General features: G+C 46.4%; 1 protein-coding gene across 1 annotated transcript; it reads left to right on the top strand.

Annotated features, from left to right (window-relative positions):
- Positions 1-1613: 1613 nt before the first annotated feature.
- Positions 1614-6490, top strand: DUSP6 (dual specificity phosphatase 6). The gene is made up of 3 exons (XM_009086683.4): positions 1614-2539; positions 3102-3539; positions 4965-6490. The coding sequence occupies exons 1-3, from the start codon at positions 2137-2139 to the stop codon at positions 5270-5272; spliced, it is 1149 nt and encodes a 382-aa protein (XP_009084931.1). The 5' UTR covers positions 1614-2136; the 3' UTR covers positions 5273-6490.
- The last annotated feature ends 10638 nt before the right edge of the window (positions 6491-17128 follow it).

Raw genomic sequence — 17128 nt, 5'->3', positions numbered from 1 at the left:
AAGTTGCCCGTGCTGAGCCATGGGACAGGGTGTGTGATGTGCCCAGTGAGTTGAACACCAGTTGGAAATCTCGTGACTAAGGGGCGAGGAGAGGTTTGTGTAACACTTCAGTCCTACTTTCAAGCCTCTGAAAAAGGTGGCAAGAAGGGAACCTCTCAAAATCCCTGCTGGGGAGGACGTCGTTAATGCCATCTGGGTGTCAGCCTTGCTTGAAACTGCAGCGACTGATGTGCCAACTTTAATTAACATCACGGGTATTTTCTTTGTGGAACACACAGGACTGCCCATGCAACTATCTGTTCCCAGGGTCACACTCTCCAGCCACTCACTACCTAAAGAACCTCCTTCAGCTGGGGTTGAAAAGAGCCAGCCCTGAAGGGCAGTAGTAGTGGAAGAGAGATTAGCCTCTCTCGAACAATTTTACTTCAAAGCAGATGTTGTGGCAGGATTAGCATTTAGGCCAGGCTTCTCCTGATTTATTGTCGCTCCTCGCTTTTCCCTTACCCATTTGCTAACCCGCACCTTGGAGCCACCGCTCTCGGCTCAGCCTCCGGCCCCGCCGCCGCCCCCAGCTCACCGGCCCCAGGTCGCCCTCGACCCCTGCTACCCCGGCGCCGCTCCGACGGGCACCGCAGCCCAGCCCTCCCCTCCGCCTCCCGGTGCGGCGGGGACTGCAGCGCCCTTCCGCCCGGCCGGACCGGGGGGAAGCGCAGGACGGCGGCGGCGGGGCCCCACCCGCAGGAGGAGCCGGTGCGGCGGCCGGGGCCGCCAGCGCGGGCGCTGCCAGGTGCGAGGGGCCACACCGGACCCCGCCGTGCTGGCGGCGACCCCGGCGCTCCCTGAGCCCCGGGGATGGCTGCGGGCTCGTTGCCGGTGGCGGGCTCACGCTCGGCCGGGCGAGCGCGGTTCAATGACAGGCTACCTGGAGGAGCCGGCCGGGCCACTTTCCCTGCTCACGTTTGTGGGGCGGCCCGCCCGGGCTGCTGCAGGAGCCCTGCGGCGGGGCCGGCTCCCCGGCTGCGCTGCGTGCAGCGAATAAAGCCGGGCCGCGTAGGAAGAGATTAGCTCGGGGTTTACTCTTCACCCCCGTAGGGATCAGCCGAGGACAGAGCCTACCCGCCTCCCTAAAAATGGGATTCCCAGAACGCCCTAATGAAAAGCCGGGCCGCGATCAGGTCGGGGGAACTGGGGGGGGGAACACGGCCGGCCCCCGCAGGGTACGACTTAGGGAGCGAAAATATGGAGGGAGGGAGAGAAAAGAAAAAGTGCCATTTGTTCCGCCGGCAGCGACGTCCGCCCCGCGGCTGGTGCCGGCGGAGAGAAGGGGGGAGCGCCGGGCCGCGCCCCCTCACCTGCCCCCGCCGCCCCCGCCCGCCGCGCCGCGGCTGCCGCTTGTTTGCACTCGGCTTATCCGGAGCGGAAATTCCTTTCCGTTTTTGTGAATGACAAACTCATTAACGATTCATCAACACAACCTGTTCCAGCCGGCCCGTCGCCGCGGCAACAGCCCCTTCCGCGCGCCCCCATTGGCTGCGGCGGAGAATGTATCCATTGAGCGGAGCCGCGGTTGTACCCATTGAGGAGCCGCCGGGCGCCGGGCTGCGCGGGGCCGCGGCCGAGGGGCGCTGCGGGCGGCGGCGGGCCAGCGCAGCACAGCAAAGCAAAGGAGGGGAACGCAAGGCAAGGGGCATCGCCACCGCCGCAGCGCTTCCATGCTGAGCCGGGGAGCCCCGCTCGGCGGCGCGTTAATTGGATTTCATTCACTCGTGGCGGAGGAAAAGCCCAAGGGCTCGGGCTGCAGCGGCGATTAGGCAGGTTCATTCAGGGATTCATTGACAGAAAAAAGAGGAGACAGGGCAGGCTGGCTGCGCGCACGCAGGCACACACACACACACACACGCGCGCTCACCCTCACACACACGCCCGTTTGGGGCTGCTTCTCCCTCCCCGTGACTCCACCGCCGCCCGGCGCGGGGGAAGCGGCGCGGGGGGGGCTGCGTGATTCATTTTCCTGGGGCGGAGGGAGATAAGTTGTGCGGAGTTAGAGGGGTGCAGCCCGCCCGCCGAGCCAGCCGCATGCCTCTGTGAGAGAGAGGGGCGCTTCCAGAGCACGCTCCGCTCCCCCCGTCCTTCCTCATGCTAGATACGTTCAGACCCGTCCCTTTCGCGTCGGAAATGGCGATTAGTAAATCCGTGGCGTGGCTGAACGAGCAGCTGGAGATGGGCAACGATCGGCTACTGCTGATGGACTGTCGGCCGCAGGAGTTGTACGAGTCGTCCCACATCGAGTCGGCCATCAATGTGGCCATCCCCGGCATCATGCTGCGGCGGCTGCAGAAGGGCAACCTGCCCCTGCGGTCCCTCGTCGCCAGCAGCGAGGAGGACCGGGAGCGCTTCGCCCGCCGGTGCGGCACCGACACTGTAGTGCTGTACGACGAGCATAGCCGCGACTGGAACGAGAACACGAGCGGCGAGTCCGTGCTGGGGCTGCTCCTCAAGCGCCTCAAAGATGAAGGCTGCAAGGCATTTTATCTGGAAGGTGAGAAGGGCCGCCTAGGGCTGGGGGAGAGATCTCTGCCCGAGTAAGAGGGAGGGGGGATGCGGTCTGCAGCGTTCCCCGGGCAGTGGATTGATGCGCTAGGAGAGCACCGACCTGGGTAGGGGGCTTTTCTCCCTACTCCACACCTCTTCTCCCCCTCCCGCCCCCCCCCCCATCCTTATCCTCGCAATGTTTAAAGAAACCTTGATGTCTGAAATCACTATGGCAGCGTGGGGAGGACAGGGCTAACGGGGACTCCGGCATGAGCCTGGCAGAAGGAATTGCTGCCGAGACACCTCTCCAGCGGTCCCCGCAGGGCAAAGCGGTACAGAGCTTTAATCTTGAATGTGCTGAGCCCTCCACGGCAGCGGACGATTTTCTTAACCCTTCCTTTAAGTTAGTCTCTCTGCCTTGAGAGTGTGACATGCTTTTTCTTCTTTTTCCTGGAGCTCAAGAGGGTGCAAAACAGACGCTCCTTTGCAGGCAGGGCTGTGCCAGGGAAATAAGTCGACATGCCGACTTATATCAGGTTGCATTTTCTCCTCCTCGTTTTTCTCTCCAGGTGGTTTTAGCAAGTTCCAGGCCGAGTTCGCCTTGCACTGTGAAACTAACCTAGACAGTTCGTGTAGCAGCAGCTCTCCTCCTTTGCCAGTCCTGGGCTTGGGAGGCCTCCGAATCAGCTCCGATTCATCATCCGACATTGAATCTGACATTGACAGAGACCCCAATAGTGCCACCGACTCCGACGGCAGCCCTCTTTCCAACAACCAGCCTTCCTTTCCGGTGGAGATTTTACCCTACCTCTACTTAGGCTGTGCCAAGGACTCCACTAATTTGGATGTTTTAGAAGAGTTCGGCATTAAATACATCTTGAATGTTACCCCTAACCTGCCTAATCTCTTCGAAAACGCCGGTGAATTCAAGTACAAACAGATCCCGATCTCTGACCACTGGAGCCAAAATCTGTCTCAGTTCTTTCCTGAGGCCATCTCCTTTATAGGTAAGACCCGGTTACTTGCTAACATCTACATGTCAAGAGGCGGAATTCGTTATATTTCGCAGAATTCGTGAATTTCGGGCGAGAAGCAGTAGCAGAATTTATGGCCGTCTCTGAGGCATGTCCCGTTCTCTGATTTTAAAGCCGACCCAAATTGAGGGGCTGTTGGGGACTGTTTGGGGGGGAGGGGCGGTATTGAGAAGTCCCGGTGAATTGTAAACGACTCTTTCAGGGTTGCACAGGCATACCTGATTTGTCTGGCTGTGGAATTCCTCCTTGAGTCATTTGTGTTGGTGCTGGGGACTGAGCCCTGTGCATATTGGGGGATGTTCTTAAACCATTTCCTGGCGGGTGTGGGGCAAATGAGCCAGGGGTCGATAGCTTATTTGATAATTTTCATTGTTGATATTGGTTTTGGGGTTGTTTGCTTTTGGGGTTTTGGTTTTTTTTTTTTTTTTTCCTTTTTCCTTGAGGTTACTGAAGAGCAGTACAATAAAAAGAAACGAACTAGGAATCTAACTTTAGCTTTTAAATGCAAGTTTCGAATAAGCGGTGTCCCTGGCAAATGTATTGCTAGAGTTTAAATTAAATCTCATGGTAATAATGATAGACCTCTCGGGCTCGGTACCTCGGTCAGCCGGCCCTCAGGCGGAAATCTGTACCCTTGGGCCCAAGGAGTTCTGGTGAAAATCTGCACTCTCCTTCGTTTTGGGGAGGACTCAAATTGCCCCATCGGGGTGCCGTGGGGTGGGCATTGCATTATCTGTTAGGAAGCTGTGCTGTAATCCGGTTGAATGACACCGGTAATAGTGGAGAATGTAGGTAATCTGAGCCTAGCAGGAAGAAATGTGGGCTAGAAGCCACAAAGAAACTAATCTCCAGGCATTGTAATGCATTTCCTATTACAAAGGAACCCATTTTCAACCAATGTTGACATCCTGTTCCTCCTAATGGGCTGTCCCCTGTGACTTCCCTCATTCTTTTAAAATGCCTGAATACCTCCATTGTTAGCTGCACAACAGTTGGAGAATAATTTAATAGACCTTTGCAGTCTGCTGGTCTGTATAAAGCCTTTCAGTGACATATTGCAGGATTTCCATGCTGGGGCAAGGGACTGTAAGAATTTAAAGGAAAATCTCCGGGCAAAAAGCCTGTCTTTTAAACCTGGCTTTTAAAACAGTGTCATGCAGCGTGTCCTGCTCCCTTTGTCTCATTCTTAGTTTTCTCAGCTCTTGGACTTGGGTAGTCAGGGGGAGTGTATTCCTCTCTTGTCCTGGTTTTAAGCCGCTGAAGTTAACTCTTGGGTTGCACTGCTGGCCACCGGGATCAGAATTGTACTTTCTTCCTGCTTGATTCTAATCTCATTTGTGTTGAGAGATCAGTTACCAACCCTCTGTCTTGCGTGTCCTTCTCTGCCTCTTTGCACAGATGAAGCTCGGGGGAAGAACTGCGGCGTCCTGGTGCATTGCTTAGCAGGGATCAGCCGCTCGGTCACAGTGACGGTGGCCTACCTCATGCAGAAGCTGAACTTGTCCATGAATGATGCCTATGATATTGTCAAGATGAAGAAGTCCAACATTTCACCCAACTTCAACTTCATGGGTCAGCTGCTGGACTTTGAGCGGACTCTGGGACTGAGCAGCCCCTGTGACAATCGAGTGCCGAACCAGCAGCTGTACTTCACCACCCCTTCCAACCAGAACGTCTTCCAGGTGGATTCCTTGCAGTCCACGTGAGCTCCCACCACCTCCCTTCTCCTGTCCGTTTCATGGGATCACTCCTCAATGGTTTCTCTTTGGCAGTGATAAAGAAATGCAGCTTTCTCTTTTTCTGGCCTCTGCTGTTAAGCAGCAGCTGCCAGCGCAGGCAACGAAAGGTTACACAGTATGGAATGGGCTATTGCAAAGGGAGGGGACGCGGCGGGCTCTCTGGGCAGCTCCGTGGTGCCCGGGCAGCAGGTGGGCACTGCGTTCATCCCTGCTTGGGCAGTAGCCAGGGGCTGAGGACTTCCCGTGAGCTAGGGTGAGGCTGGGCAGGCTGGGCAGGTGTTCTCTAGAGGCTGCAACTGTCCTTCTGCCCTCTGCTCTCAGATCTGTGACACACATCTTTGTCTTCAGTGAAGACTGGTTATTTTTGTTTGTTTGTTTGTTTTAATTTAGAGGAGCCAAAGAAAGAGATTTCAGCTTAGTGTATTTGGAGTACTTGTTTGCTAGGAGCTTGGTAGTATTTTACTTGATCAATGTAAATATTTAACCTTAAATTTATTTGCTTTTTTTTTTTTCTTAATTCACATGTACTCAAAAAATCAATCCAAGGGACACCTGTGTTTTTGTTCTTTTCATAAATTTTGCTTTGTTTGTTTGTTTTAATTGCAAAGAATATATTTGCAGCATGCTGAATTTCATTGAAGCAAGCTTTCCATGAGGGAGAAATGACAATGGTGAGAAGTTTGCAGATCAGGTTTTGTGAGGAAGTAGAGTCTCTTCTTTCATATATCTTTCTTTTCCTTGTGGTGATTTTTTTTTTCCACATGCTTTTGATGTAGGTTCCATATGATATATATATATATACATATATATATATATATTTAAATTAATTTAATTTTTTGCCTTACCTTTTGTAAATAGATCATCTGGGAGGAGGTTTGTCTTTGAATGCGGAAGATTTTTGATGACTTTTTAAAACTTTCAGATGTGCTAAACAGTGCATTACCTCTGTACAAATTCTTCAGGGAGCTTCACCTCAAATGCAATATTTTGCGTCTTTTTTTTTTTGTATAAAACTGGAAGTATGTGCGAGCATTTGTATCTGTGTGTACGCACAGTGAACCTGCACATGGTTGCCAATAAGGGAGAGTCTAATCTACAGTGTAAAAGTTTTAAGATGGAATTTATTATAAGAATGTAAAACCTTAAATTATTAATAAATAAATAACTATTTTTGGCTATGGAGAAGCTGGCTGGTTTATTCCCCTTTCCCCTCTTTGTAGTTGTGGTTAATTGCACATACCCATATGGTTATGTTTAAAGGCAATAATTGCTCTCAATGGCTTTTGTACATCCCCCTAAGACAATAAAACCTTGATTTCCCCTTTGGTCCACTGGTGCCTAAATGAAGAAACAGTGAATGTGCTAGATTCTCATCTTGCTTTGGTGAAGGGAATGCTTTTGAAGGCCTGTAGGTTAATTACAATATACTCCAGCATCTCTTTGCTATATTAGGGATGCACCTGACTCTGGGCCATAATTTTTTTTCCTCATTATTACTAAGAGTAAGGAGGTGCTGTTTTCTGGCTTTGTTTATGAATTCTGGTCACTCTATTACAGATGCCAGGAGGTGGGTTCATGCTCTGCTTAGCTGTCTGGCAGGAACTCATTTCACAGAGATTCATCAACAGTCTGCAGCCTGTAAATGATTTTTCTGCTGCCATTCAGCCACCTTGCAACTTAATGAAGGCTGGGAGGAAAAGACTATATATACCCTTAGTCACCTCATTTCCTCTTTGGATCCTTTGAGCAGTTCTGTCTCTGCAGAAGGAAAAAGGGGGATTATAGCAATTGCAAAACTTCCTGCTGCAACTTATATTCATTAACATCCTTCCTGATGATAACTGGCCCAAGGCAGGGTGGTGCCAAAATCTGTGTGCAGTACCACAGTGAGGGGCTGGGACTGTCGGCTGAGGTACTGCAGAACTCCTGGCAGCCAAAGCACATTTGAAGTAATTTTAGAAACTGCAAGTGTGTGAAATGAAATGCAAACAAAACATGGGAAAAAAGTGAGTCAGTGTCTCATGCAGTGGCCTAGATTGAGTGCATAAACTGTGAAAGTAGAAGTGGGTTGCAGTTAAACTTGGCTTGTGCTAATCCAGTTTTGAACGGTTTCCGCTCTTGGCATTCCCTATGCTGTTCTGTTCAAAGTGGAGATTTGCAAGCAGCTCTAGCAATTTCCTGTCCAGCTGCAGCTCAAGTGACTCCCTTGTTTGGTTGTTTTTTTTTTTTTTTTTTTTTTATTTTTTAATATGGTCTGTGGATAATTTTAGCCAGTTTCCTCTTTGTGGATTATTAATCTGCTTTCCTTGTAGAACCTACATAGCTGTGTCCCTACTGTTCTGCTGAAGTTAACAGATGGCCTCCCCGCCACTTCCTCTCGTTTTGCTATGGGTTTGTTGTCAGGCCACTTCTGAAATTAATAGTGTTTTCTGGCCGGCTGCCACAGGCCATTACCACAAAGGGGAAGTAACACATCTGAATAGCAGGAAGCCGGGCAGGGTCACAGCGTGAACTGAACCTGTTGAGTGCAATCAGACCTCTCCCGTTTGGCAAGTGTAAGGCTCCTCTTCCCTCCCCCCTCTGAATACGCCTTGCACAGAGAAAGGGCTGGCACCAAATGCCTCAGCTGTTTGCACCGGGCAAATACTTCCGGCTGAAGGAGTTGCAAATGTTGGTTGTGACTAGGTGCCCCTTGAGGTGAGGAGGAAAAGATCAGTATGTGGCTGTGTAGCCCAGGGGAGGAGAGCTTTGCTTTTTTTCTGCAAGCTGCTTTGAAAACTTAATGCTCACAAGGGCTTCCTGCTTCCTTCCTGCTACACCGAATGACTAACACCACATGGGTACTTCTGCAATTCATCATTTTTTGCGACAAGCAGGCACAGAGGAGCTTTGCTCACAGACACACACACACATACACCAGAGTCAGGCTGAAAACTTCTTCCAGATTTTTCCTTGAGCGAGGCCCGAAGCAGGGCTGTTTCAGACCCTTGGCTGAACTTGAACCAGACTGCATGACAACAACTTTGGTCACAGGCAACCCCAAATTACAAGTGGAGCCAACCCAAAACCTGGTCCAATGTCTGATTTTGCTGGGAGTGTTGGCAGTCATAGGCTGCCTCTGAATTACAAGGGGTTTGGAGGAAAAGTGTTGAGAGCTCTAACCCACAATGTTCACCCTCCCCACAGAGGTTCCCAAATAACTGTCCGAGCATGGTGCAGGGAATGGCTCATCCTACATCAGCACTTGCCAGCTTTTCTCAGCCTGGGTTCTGCTTGCTTCCGCAGTGTGTGTCCTGGTTACTCCATCTGCCCCCTCCCCAGCACTTGTTTCAAAATCATTCACTTCCTCTGTCCCCTGCTTCATTTCAGTCCTCGCTGGGATGGGGCAGAGGTCTCAGACTTCTGAGGGGTTTGGCAGCTATTACCGTTCCTCAGCTGGTAAAGTAATTTGTGAAGGGAAGAATAAATCCTTTGTGCTTGTAGGGACAGGCCTGGTGTGTAGAGAAGGAAAGAGGAGAAATGTCCACCCTTTGCAGCTAACAAAATCACAACCTGCCTCTTCATATTATAATGTAGTAATGTGAGGTAAGGAAATGCTTCAGAAGGTGTGGAGATTCTAGGAAGGAAAACTGTACTTTTAGGAGTGATCAGGGCTTTCTCACATGACCCATCTACCTTTACTACAAAGGATGAAATTGTGTCCTCTCCTCTTTGCTCTGGTAAGGTCAAGGTTTCCATTTGTGTTTGTGTACTCAATTTACTTTTCATTTTCTCTGTAACAGCAACATGTAATATTGTGATATTGTGTTGGTTCCCCTTCTTGCATTTCCTCTTTCCCATTCACACCCTTTCAAACTACTCTATGCCTCCTTTCAAAATGTCTTAACTCTCTCTGTTTTTTGCTGTAGTAGCCATAATTTTCCTCATATTCATTCTCCTTCTATACCCTCTAATTTTCCACAGGTCTTTTTCTAAGCTCCATAGTTCCAACTTTTCCTTTGTATTCTTACCCTCTCTTTCTCTGGTATTTTCTTGCTCTTTTCCTCATATTTCCTAAATCAACTCATCTTTCTCCCAGCTTTAAGCCTGCCTGCTCCTCTTTGTTTTCACAGTGAAAAACAGAATGAGTCTTATGGACTCAGTCAGTTATAGTGAGCTACAGGAAAGGTATATTTTAGAGGAAAAAGTAAGAAAACACCACTGCTGTCCCCTTGCCTCTTCCTAGCAGATGACATTTGTTCTCATCTCTGTGCCCTGTCTCTGTGTAGATTTGGTCCCACATAGCTTCCCTGGGCTCTCTCTGTAGCTGCTGTTAACAGAGAAGGCAAGCTTGAGGAAGCAGCATTTCCTTTGGGCCTATCCAATGTCAGAGGACACTGACTCCCCATTTGAAGAGAGTGGAGTGGTGAGGAAAGTGGGGCAAGACAGAAAATGTGTCCAACAAAGGCAGCTCTGCCATCAAAACTGAAGCCAGGTTTAACAATCGTGTCTGGATAACATTTCTTCAGCTTCTCTGAAAAGCTTATCCAAAAATTTTTCCCTGTAGAGAAGCATGATGACACTTTATTCAGAGCTCCAGGAAAAACAATTGTATGTGAACGTTTAAACAAAGCTGCAGCTTAAGCCCTCTCTCCACACTGCTATAAATCACTGAAAGCTTTGCCTGAGTGAAGATGGTGGAACAAATTGCTGAGCTCTGTTCTGTGCCCCCCTAGACCTTGGGTGTGCGTGCTCAGCATTGCTCAGGAACCAAATATGGGGCCAGCCCCCCACATTGTTTAGCAGCACATATGGATCACTCTGAGGCTTCAGTGAGATGCTGCATTCAAGAAAGGTCTCTGAGTTTGCTCCAAACACCTCATAGCCAAAAGGAAATAAGGGTAGCCATTAGTGTTTTTTCATGACTTGTGATGACTTGAGTTATACAAACTCTGCCCTTTCCTGCCCCTGCAACAGCCAGAAATGGAGAGTGCAGCATCATACATCTCCTTTCTTCATTGCCAAATTTGAGAGATAAGCATGTACTGGAACTTAGCAGATAGTACAGACAGAAGGCTGGTATGGGAGCTGCCTTCTTTTGAGCAAAGTGCTTGTCTCTGTAAGGAAAGGAAAAAACCCTGTTAGATACTTTCTGTTGTTTGTTATCGTAGGGATCTGCAAGCGCTGAGGGAATTTTGAAGTGCTCACAGCCACAGCTTTTCCTCATAAGGCAAAGATGAAGGATGTTGACTTACCACAAACACAAGGAGATGATTATCAGATGGAAAAGGGGGGTATGGAGTCTGCTCAAGAAATATTTCTTAATGACAGATGCTGCATTCAGGACTATACTTGAGAGATGCAACAGAAAGTGCTCCCTGCTCTCCTCCACACTTGAGATCCCCAGGACACAGGAAGCACAGGAAAATGCTGGCTCTCTCCCATCCCTAAGCTATTCTAGCGCTGTAGATACCAGCACACAAAATGACACTACATGGGAGGTCTGTTTACCATAAAGTGGAGACCATTGTGAAGCACTTTGCTCATTTTGCCAGAGACACAAGTGTTTTGCAATGTTCTCTCAAGATCTTACATCCTCCCAAAAGATCCTTGCTTAACTTCCAGACTTTTAATAAATTTTCTGTTAAATTTTCTGTTTTTCTGCTAAAATCATGTTTTGGGGCATTATGAAAGTCTGTTTTTTCATCTTTTTTCATCTTTTTTCATCTTTTTTTTTTTTTTTTTTCTGACTTCAACTCTGTAGGGAATGAATTCCCATCTGGAAATGAAGCCATCTAAAAAACGTTACTGGTGGACAGTTTAAGCAAGGAGAAAGTTCTTTATAGTTTGAAAGTGGCAGTTTTTGGGAAATGACATCCAACCAGAACCAGACTGGAAGCACTAGTATTCAGTATTTGTGCAATCATGTTAGTTGTTCAGGAGGTACTTTGGACACCCAAATGATGTGAGTCAGTGTAGTAGTAGAGACTACCAGTTTGGCTTTGGCACAGACTGTGTTCATAACACTCTTGAACCCCTTGAAGACATTATCTGTCTCTGTTTGGAGACCATTAAGGTTGTAAGAGGGGTTTTTAGTTCCTTTTTTCCCTGCATACAGTAATGTTATAGTATTCTGAATCAGATATAGAGCTAGAAAGTCAAAAAGTGGTGAGAGAGAACTTTTCTCCTTATTTATAAAAAAAGAAAATTTTTGTGTCCTGGGGACCAACTCACATCAAAAAAATATATAAACACCCTGACCACTGAGACTTCCAACTATTGCTTGACTGATTAGGATTTCCTGTGTTATCAGTGGTCTAAATTGCATTTTCTGTGTCAGTATTTCTACTAAATGAATTTATTTGAGAGGTTTCTAGGCCAGCCTGGCTCTTTGTGAAGAAACATAGCACAGCACCTCTCATCTAGTCTGAAATTCAGCCCAGCACTGAGCTGATATTGTATTTAAGCATTAGGAATTAACTAACACTTGGGTTCTGTACGGGATGTTTTTGTTATAAAGACTAATGTGTCTGATTTCTTGAATACAAATCAGGTACAACAAATTAGGCTTTGACACACCTTTACAGTCCTTCACTAAAGTTTTTTTGATTCAGTGAAATTTTGCAGGCTACTTTATGTGAAGAAAATGTTTTTTATATTTGCAAATTGCTCTCAGAGCAGAGAGTAGAAAATGCCTATTATTAATGTGCACCAATTCTTCTTGAAAGAAACTTCTCAGAGGTTTACAGCTTTGCTAGACTTTGTTTGGACTTGACTATAAATGCCTCAGGCCAGTCTAAAAAGATGAAAAGAAATTAATATCCCTCTGAATATGTCATCCTAAAAGACTTCACCCTTTTTTTACGAAGAAAATCCCTTGTTTTTTGTCTATGTAACAAAATCTGTTACTGTTTCCTTGAACATCCTCAGCTTTCTGTGCCTGAAGGAAGGAACTTGAAATCTGGCAGGGTGTGTTGAGATGTGGCTGGTGCTGCTCCCCTGAATAGCTCCTCTTGCCCAAGATTTGAGCTGTTGGAAGACAGTGGTTTGAACATGCCAAGAAACTGAATCCTCATGAGCAACTTTCTTTTTAAGTTAGCAGTGATAAAATTTAGCTGAGCCTGCTCTTGGTGCTGAGTTGCCAGGCCTGCCAAGCAGGGACAGCACAGAACACTCTGAAAAGGGATGGGATTTGTGATGCTGTGTCTCTGAGGTGGAGGAATGTGCAGTAAGTCTGCCCCAAAATTGGTAGGTTTGATTGGAGACCTATACTGTGCTTCTGTGCCTGAGCAGTACCAATCACATGTGCCTCCGGCATCCCTGCACTGTGCACTATAAATACTCTTTACATCCTTGTTTTCCATGGACAAAATATTAATGGAGACAGTCAGCTAAGAACAATTTTGGTGTTGTCAACACAGGTCAACCGACAGAAAGCAGAGCACCTTGGTGATGTTGCTGGAAAGGCAAGAGATGAGAAAATGTAGTTGTTTCTGGGGTTCATTGTCAGTTAAATTTTGTATGTGTTGAAGTGTCTCAAGTGGCAGCTAGGTCTGTACATTCTTCTGTAAAATTCAAAGTGCTTGACATTAAAACCTTAATAATATTCTTTTAATAGTGTTTTTGTTTTGTGCCAGCAATAATATTTCAATTTCTCTGTTGAGATGTAAATGAATGACATTCCTATGGCTTTACACAAGAGTAGCAGAGATCACACTTAAGCAGCGTTTCTTATTACAGTATTAAGGTTTTAAAAGACTCTGCCAATTATGGTGAAATTAAATAACCAGGTTTCCTTTTCATTTTTTTTTTTGTGTATGTGTGTGTGTGTGTTTCAAAGTGTATGTAAGCTTCATTTGGCAGGGATTTAATCAATGTGGTATCTTTATACAGGGTCTTGGCTAATGTGAACTGGTTACAACTATGGGATTTTACTGTGATGTTAATAATAAACCTAATAATTATCTGAGGTCAAAAGAAAATTTCCTTTTCCCCTGAGTCCTGCACAGCCAGGTACAGTGTGCAAGTTGACTTAAACGAAGTGCATGTTGTTATATTCCATAATTACTGGTCTACATCCTTGGATTACTGAGTCTTAGAGCAAAGTTCAGTGAGCTAATCCTGGTTAACAAAGTTACTCAAGTGTTTAACCATTGGCAAAATCAGACGCTGGGGCATGTGAAAACACTGCACACCACTGGCTGCATAATAATTGATAATATCCACTAATGATTGAAGAAGCTGGGGATTATTGGGCAGGGCAATTTCCCACTTTATTAGAGATTTCTGAATTAACCGAAGAACTAAATGCTCTTTTGTTCCAGCTGCTCAGTATAAGGGAATAAGAAGTAGGTTTTTTGGGAGGTGTAGAGCCCTCACACCCTAGTGAGTTGGTTCCACAGAGGAAAATCATACAGGGAACTGGGACAATTGAGTCCTATATCATGAGCCACTTAAGAGACCATCCTTCACTTTTGCTTTTGAGAGCGTCACAGACAGGACTCATGGTTCACGTAGTTGCTGCTCTATAAATGGAATTCCTGAAATAAAGCTGAAGTAATGCAGCAATGAATCAGGCCCAGGAGCTGTGCAAGTGAGTGCCATAACTTTAGGGAAAAAAAGAAAAATAGACTTTCTAATGTATTCCTATAAATGTGAGTTACTGTTAGTCAAGAAACATAGAAATGAACCTGCATTATTCCAAAGTGAATGTCAGATTATTCTGTTCCTTGCACCTTCTGCCTACAGTGAGGATGAAGATGGATTCATTCTCTGAAGAAGCTTCTAGTTGGTTTGGTGTCTTGTGTGTCTACCTAGAAGTCTCAATTTTTGTCAGGCAAATCTTGAAACTGTTGATAATCACAGACCTGGATAAAGCCAATGGGTTTGTTTCTTTCAGGCTCAGTACCGGAGAATTTAATAAATGCTCTTTCATACAGCAATGGTAGGAAGCAGATGTGGGTTATGGCCCAAGGCAAGGAGTGCATGACAAAGCTTGAGCAGTACTAAAATCCTTGGTTTGTGCATGCAAAAACTAGTGTATGATGGGCAAGCTGTTGTTTGTACAGAAAAGAAAAAAAAAACTCAGCAGCCTAGAAGGGAAAGAGTCATGGTCATCCCACTGAGATGGAGCAGACAGTCAGGGTGGAGTGCACAGTCTGAGGCTAGGCCAAGCAATCAGATGACCAGCTGCCTCTGAAAAGACAGTCTATTTGCTTTCTCCTTTTTTTCAATTATGTACTCTTGTTTCTTCTTTTGCTTTAAGCACTTGCTTATCTGCAAAGCTCTGTGAAATGTATCAATATTTCTCCAGGTGATCTAGCCTGGCACAGCAAACCATGAGGTCAGAAAAGCATCAGACACAGTGCAATGTTGGGAAGAGGAGGATGCAATTAATGGCAATAATGGATAGAACTGAATCATTTGTCATTCGTTTGAGCTGTGATTGGCTTAGCTATAAAACCCAACAGTGCCCCCAATGTCTGAGCATAGAATTGGAAGGAGACTGGGGGATGTCTGGGGAAGAAAAGTGCTTGCTGATGTCTGCTTCAGTTGGGTTCATGGAAAAAAATCTTTTAGAATTGAAAAGGAATGGTACCAGAGTGCACACCTGACTCACACATTTGATTTCTTTCCTAAAGGAAAGAAGCCAGGAAGATTCCCAAACCAGCCTGCCAGCTGTCCAACAGGGTAACACCCATGTGCGAATCTACAAGATCCTTGTGGAAACCCAGGGCACCAGGAATATTTCTCTGTCTGCTCTGGGGTGCCCTGACCCCCAGGGGAGCACTGACTTTGACCCTCACTCATGGAGAAAGTTTCCTGGACTTCAGGATAGACTAGAATCCACAAAAGTGTGAAATAGATTATAGAGAGTAGTGTAGGTGTGTCACCTGGTGAGAAACTTAGGGTTTGGGATTTTTAGTATGTTGTGGATGGAAGCAAGATGGAGAGCACTAGGTGTTGACCTGAATTTCTTCTTCAAGCTTCTTCTTCCTTCTTCTTCATGGGTGGCATTTTGTATTTGGGCAGAAAAGTCCTCATTGCGGGCTCTTTGGGATCGGTTATTGGGTAATAATCCAGGTGTCAGCTCTTAATTGGATAGTTTAGTCTTAAAAGACCTTGTAACAAGAGATTGTTAGCCATTTTGTCCCTTCAAAAAAGCTGTGAAAGACATGTTTGTGAGACTGTTTTACTGATAAGAAATAGTAAACACCTGAGTCCAAACACAAATTACTGTCTCAAGTGCCTTCAATCCAGACCCAGAGAAACCAATAACTGGGACCCCCGCAGTTCCTCACAGAAGGTGGCCAGGTTTTTATTCTGCAGCATAATTTTCTGTCTACTTTTTCTTCCCACTTTGAACAGAATTTTGTGAAACAGCCGAAGTGTTCCTATATATCTTATCCTAAAACAAAAAGCTGTCCTAATTGAAGCACTATTAATGTGGTATTCTGATAGGCAGCTTTCAACAGTGGCCACAAAATTCCATTTCGCAGAGTTGAAACAGAAAAGAGTGTAGATGGAGGTATTTCAATTAGGAGACAGACTTGCATTTCAGTCTGAGAAATATCTGTCTAAAGACCAATTTTTTATATTGGCATAAATACGGGATTCCTTCATGGTACATCTGCACTGGTTAGTTTAATCTGTGAAGCATTTAAGCCATTTAACTAGTATTGGTACTGTTGCTAGTGCAGCAGAGAATAGTTGTTTCTGATCTTGAAGAAATATATTCCAATGCCTCTTGTACCAATAACACTGGTCCTGTGCTAAGTTTTAGAAAAAAAGTCAGGCTTCACTTTGGTGTGTTTTAGCACTGATGTTGTGCCATCTATCTGGGGTAATTCACATGGCCATAATTAACATAAAAATGCACTTGTCATTTTTGTCTCCAGAAAGTAGAAGAATGCTTCAAAGAAGAAAAAGCTTTGTGCCATGATTAGTCACTACCACTAATTTATTTGTTCTGATATAATTAAAGGAAAATATATGCAAAACCTACACATCGTGAAAGAAAGCTAATATTGATGAATCTGTGACTTATAGCTCATGTATGGAGAAAGTTTATATTTTCATGAAGGAAATGGCAACCTGGTGTTTCTAAGACCCCTGGGAAATGCCAATAAAATGGGCACTAAACAACATTGGCTATTGCCTTTTTCCTGGAGAGGCTGGAAACTCTCCTTCTGCCTACAGCTGAGAGGAGAGCTCTAGGATGCTGCCTCCTTGGGAGCAAAATGTGGGGCTGGAGCTGTCATTCCCCATGCATTGAAGTGTCCCACCAGAGCAGAGGATTATTTTTGCTGCCACTGGTCTTCTGCAAAACACTTTTTCTTCTCATGATGGTAGCTGTACCAGCTGCTCTGGGAGCCTTCAGGTTTGAAGAAGTCCTACAAGAGAATTCTTCTGATGGCTCTGCTTGGAAGCAAAAAGCTGTGTCCATTTTCCTGTGCTTGGCTTAATCCAGCTGGCAATTGCAACACCATTAAATACATCTTGCCCTGAGAACTGACCTGTGAGGTAATTCCACTGCTGTGGTAATTGCCCTCACATTTCCAAAGATGCCCCTTGCCTGTGTCAGCTGAAGTATTTTATCCATTTCCCAAAAGTTAGGGAGCTAGCAGCGGTGCTGTGACAGAGCCCAGTAGAACGTGGCATGGGAAATAGCTGGCTTCAACATTTTGGCTCTTCCACTCCCACGTAGGGATTTAAAATCCACTGGCAGCAGCAGGGAAAAGCCTCCTCACAGCACCAGGGGAGAACCAAGTGCTGCCGGTCCTGCAGGAGCTGTCAGCTTTGATACTGGCGAGGGGACAGCCGTGTGTTTGTTACCCTTGACAG

The sequence above is a fragment of the Serinus canaria genome, chromosome 1A (assembly GCF_022539315.1).
Source record: "Serinus canaria isolate serCan28SL12 chromosome 1A, serCan2020, whole genome shotgun sequence".
Classification (NCBI taxonomy): Eukaryota; Metazoa; Chordata; class Aves; order Passeriformes; family Fringillidae; genus Serinus; species Serinus canaria.
The sequence above is the reverse complement of the archived record's forward strand: the minus strand, read 5'-3'. Positions and strand labels throughout refer to the sequence as shown.

What these genes read in the sequence shown, in the direction of transcription:
- DUSP6 (XM_009086683.4), top strand. Translation starts at nt 2,137, where the DNA reads ATGCTAGATACGTTCAGACCCGTCCCTTTCGCGTCGGAAATGGCGATT. An exon ending in CAAGGCATTTTATCTGGAAG is followed by an intron (nt 2,540 to 3,101) that starts GTGAGAAGGGCC and finishes TTTTCTCTCCAG; the next exon opens with GTGGTTTTAGCAAGTTCCAG. An exon ending in TGAGGCCATCTCCTTTATAG is followed by an intron (nt 3,540 to 4,964) that starts GTAAGACCCGGT and finishes CTCTTTGCACAG; the next exon opens with ATGAAGCTCGGGGGAAGAAC.